Source organism: Macadamia integrifolia, chromosome 6, assembly GCF_013358625.1.
Source record: "Macadamia integrifolia cultivar HAES 741 chromosome 6, SCU_Mint_v3, whole genome shotgun sequence".
In the NCBI taxonomy this organism is placed as follows: domain Eukaryota; kingdom Viridiplantae; phylum Streptophyta; class Magnoliopsida; order Proteales; family Proteaceae; genus Macadamia; species Macadamia integrifolia.
In genome coordinates this window covers 20,540,663-20,543,940 of record NC_056562.1, presented here as the reverse complement: position 1 = coordinate 20,543,940, position 3,278 = coordinate 20,540,663, and the positions used below count along the sequence as shown (strand labels likewise).

The window sequence follows — 3,278 nt, the reverse complement described above, 5'->3', positions numbered from 1 at the left end:
GAAAATGCAATAGTAGAATTCAAACTTTTGCAGTATATAATACATAGGACAAGTAGTGATAAAACTAAGTTTATTATTACATTAGAGAATAGATAACAAACTGTTCACACTTTGCCACTGAAACAACTCCAGATGCAATCGTTAAAAGTGATTGCCGCCAGGACTTTCTACTTAGGATACTAATGGAGGCGGTACTTGGAATATTAACTCCAAGAACAATCATTAAAAGGCGTTGTCTCAGAGATTCCGCTCCTGTTGATCAACTACAGTAGTAATATCATAATAAGGTACTAGGATAATCTATGCCAACCTCTACTCAGGGTTACCCTCACATAACAATCACCAAGTTGTCCTCTTGCAACCATAGACCACTTAGCTCTCCCAGACTCCCATCTCCACTGCTTTGTCTGCAAATTGGAGTGGGGTTCCAAGCTTCAAACCCTGCATTTAAAGTATTAATGAGCGACAAAGGATCCTTATAAGATAGCCCCATTAGAAAATGTTGAATTTAGTGTCACACCATTGACGAACTGGTCTTCATTTCTCTGTGAATCTGTTGAATTGAAGCTCTGATATGTTCTGTCCTCATCTCCATAAAAGTTCATATAGTTTGTGGGTCCTGAATAAGGTGACATACAGCTCATTCGACTAAGATCATCTGCGAGATCAACTTCCTCCATGAAGTTAGAGTAGGATGATGAGGGAGAGATTTCCGCAGAATTGGAATGTTGCCATGAAGTAGAGTTCAGAAAATCATGTTGGTGAAAAAATTCAGATCCAACATGTTGACACCATGGATAATCCTGTGACAAGTCATGGAGAATTTTTAAGAAAACTATCTCAAAACCCAAACCATCTTAAAGGTGAAAATCATGTAATACACTAAACCTGAGCTATCTCACTTGGATGTTTCAAAGTCTAGTGTTAATTTTCTGTCAATGTAGTACCTTTGAAGAATCCAGAATTAGATTAGGTGAGACCCAGAGGCCTCCTACATCAGTCTTGTTTGATGCCTGCTCAAACTCTGGCACCTTTGTAATTTCAAATGGGGAAGTAACAGGGCTTGAATAGTTACTTCCATTGTGTAGGTTAGAAGCTTGAGATGAACTTTCTCCGGGGTTGCTTAAGAGCTCAGTCGATATTCCTGATGCTGTGGAGTTCCCTCTGGCAGAAGTGACCCCTGCCCTTTTGGGTTTGGATCCTCCTTGGTGATCACTCATCTTCTGTCCATGATCGTTCTTCTTAACTACACGACACAAAGCAAAAGCTCCCTGGAGACAATTTCAATAACCAAATACTGTCAGAGCTGAAACTTAAAGTTGAGCAATTGAACCCATTCCATAATAAGAGATTGTCGAATGTACCTGAAAAACAGATGATCCTTGAGAAAGATCATTACAAATACGGTATTCATGCATCACCCAGTCCATCCGATCTCCTAAAGGTGCTCGTCCACGATAGAACACTAAAGTCTTCCTAAACCCAGTCACAGCAGATTGACACACTATTTTGCGGTCTTTTCCGGTGGCTTTCCAATAGCCAGCTCCGGTGGCTCTATTTGTACGTGAACCGTTTGGATATTTACGATCCCTGGGACAGAAGAAGAACCATTCCATATCCCGTTTTGGGAGGAATGATTTGTCTGCAATTCACACTAAAGAATTCAGATTTCATTAACTTCCCCAATAATTAAACAAAAGCAAACAGGAAGCTATGTTGTGATTTCTTTTCCCTTTCTTGGGGATTAATCTTTATGGGAAAAGGAAAAGAAACCCCACTTGAACTTGCTTTTCAAAGAAAAAGTGAGATGCCCCACAAAAATGATTCTTCTAGTGATGCAAGTTTTAGAGAAGAACAAAACCACAAGAAGTACCTTGTTTAACACACCTAAAAGACAAACCAACTGATTAGATCACTTACTGATATGATATCAGCAGAACCATATCCTGACTCAGTAGCAAACTTTCCAGACCCATGTCATGAAAACTAAAGCTAGTGGATATAGATAGTGCAGAATCTTGGAGTGGGTCTATGCTTGTAAGAGCTGAATTATGGTTTTTCATTCCATTGGCTAATTCAAAGTAACCTGGAAAATCTGTTCCTAGAAAATATAGTCTTGTTGATCTCTGAGGAATTTGGCATGCTAATTCGTGTGCAGTTTTGCTGTCATATTATTAGAGGATATTTGTTATCGGCATCTCTTTGATGTTATTGAACAGAAAATCCAGTATGGTGAATCTAAAACTTATATTCTGCTAAAAGAAATTAACACCAAGAAGTAGCCAAAAACTGTAAAGGACAATTTACAATTTATTTTAATTTCTTAACTATCAAAAAGGTTTAAAGGGTACCTGGTAACTCCCATGGATCAAATTTATATAGATCTATCTCGGGGATAACTTCAAGTTCAATCTCAAGTCCTTCGATCTTCCTCTTTAAGTAATAACCCACCAACTCCTCATCTGTCGGGTGGAACCGAAAACCAGGGGGAAGTGATGCTCCTCCCATTTCCACTTCCCAAACTATATCCGAATCTCCGTAAACAATGAAAAAAGAACAAGGTGGCAGCAGCTAGAAGAACTAAAGTTTCGAAATTTAAAGCTAACTACCTGTGCTGTACCTATTGAAGATTTGGAAGATCCAAAAATAAAAGCTTTTGTCAACACAGACACAGAATTTGTTCTCAAGAACTGAATAGAAGAAATTCCATAGAATGGAACCCTTGTACAACAGAGTCATTCTCTCCAATTTCAAGCTTGTTTCTTATACTGAGAAACTCACCCAACCACCCAACTCTATAAGAACCAGAAACCAAAACCTTTGAAGTTGAGAAGCAGAGTACCTGAGAGGAACACTCCCAAAAACCCAATTAAAACTTCTAATATTGCAGTTTTTTTTCAATACCCAGAAGCCCAAAACCAAACAAAATCTCATGAAATTTGAAATTTGAAATTTTGAATGGATGAGACTCTAAGATTGGTCTAAACAGAAGGACCCTTTTGTAGAGAAGAGCAAAGGAGGAATTGGGTAGAGTATAGCAGAGGAAGTTGTGGCAGTTATAAATAGACGTGAAAGGGGACGCGGAAAGTCCAAAATACACACCGAAAGGTAGAGGTTGCTTGTCTGGACTGAACCCCAAAATTCCAAAGGTGTGGCCTTTAAACCTAAAACCAGTTCACACTATGTCCCCACTTCCCGCCAAATTATATATTACCGTTAATTGGGGTTGATGTGTTACAGTATTAGTTCGGCGAAAATAGTTTTTTTTTTTTTTTTTT

At 38.6% G+C, this 3,278-nt stretch overlaps 1 protein-coding gene across 2 annotated transcripts; it reads right to left on the bottom strand.

Moving 5' to 3' along the window:
- LOC122081259 (NAC domain-containing protein 71-like) lies at positions 1–3,034 on the bottom strand. Of its 2 annotated transcripts, none has more exons than XM_042648290.1 (5): positions 2,352–3,034; positions 1,365–1,642; positions 948–1,271; positions 521–803; positions 1–441 (listed from the first exon to the last, which is right to left on the bottom strand). In XM_042648290.1, exons 1-5 carry the CDS (start codon positions 2,506–2,508, stop codon positions 329–331), a joined length of 1,155 nt encoding a protein of 384 aa, XP_042504224.1. In that variant the 5' UTR covers positions 2,509–3,034; the 3' UTR covers positions 1–328. The 2 variants fall into 2 exon arrangements, with proteins under 2 accessions (XP_042504224.1, XP_042504225.1); XM_042648291.1 differs by having other exon boundaries at positions 1,365–1,654; positions 2,352–2,490.
- Positions 3,035–3,278: the final 244 nt, after the last annotated feature.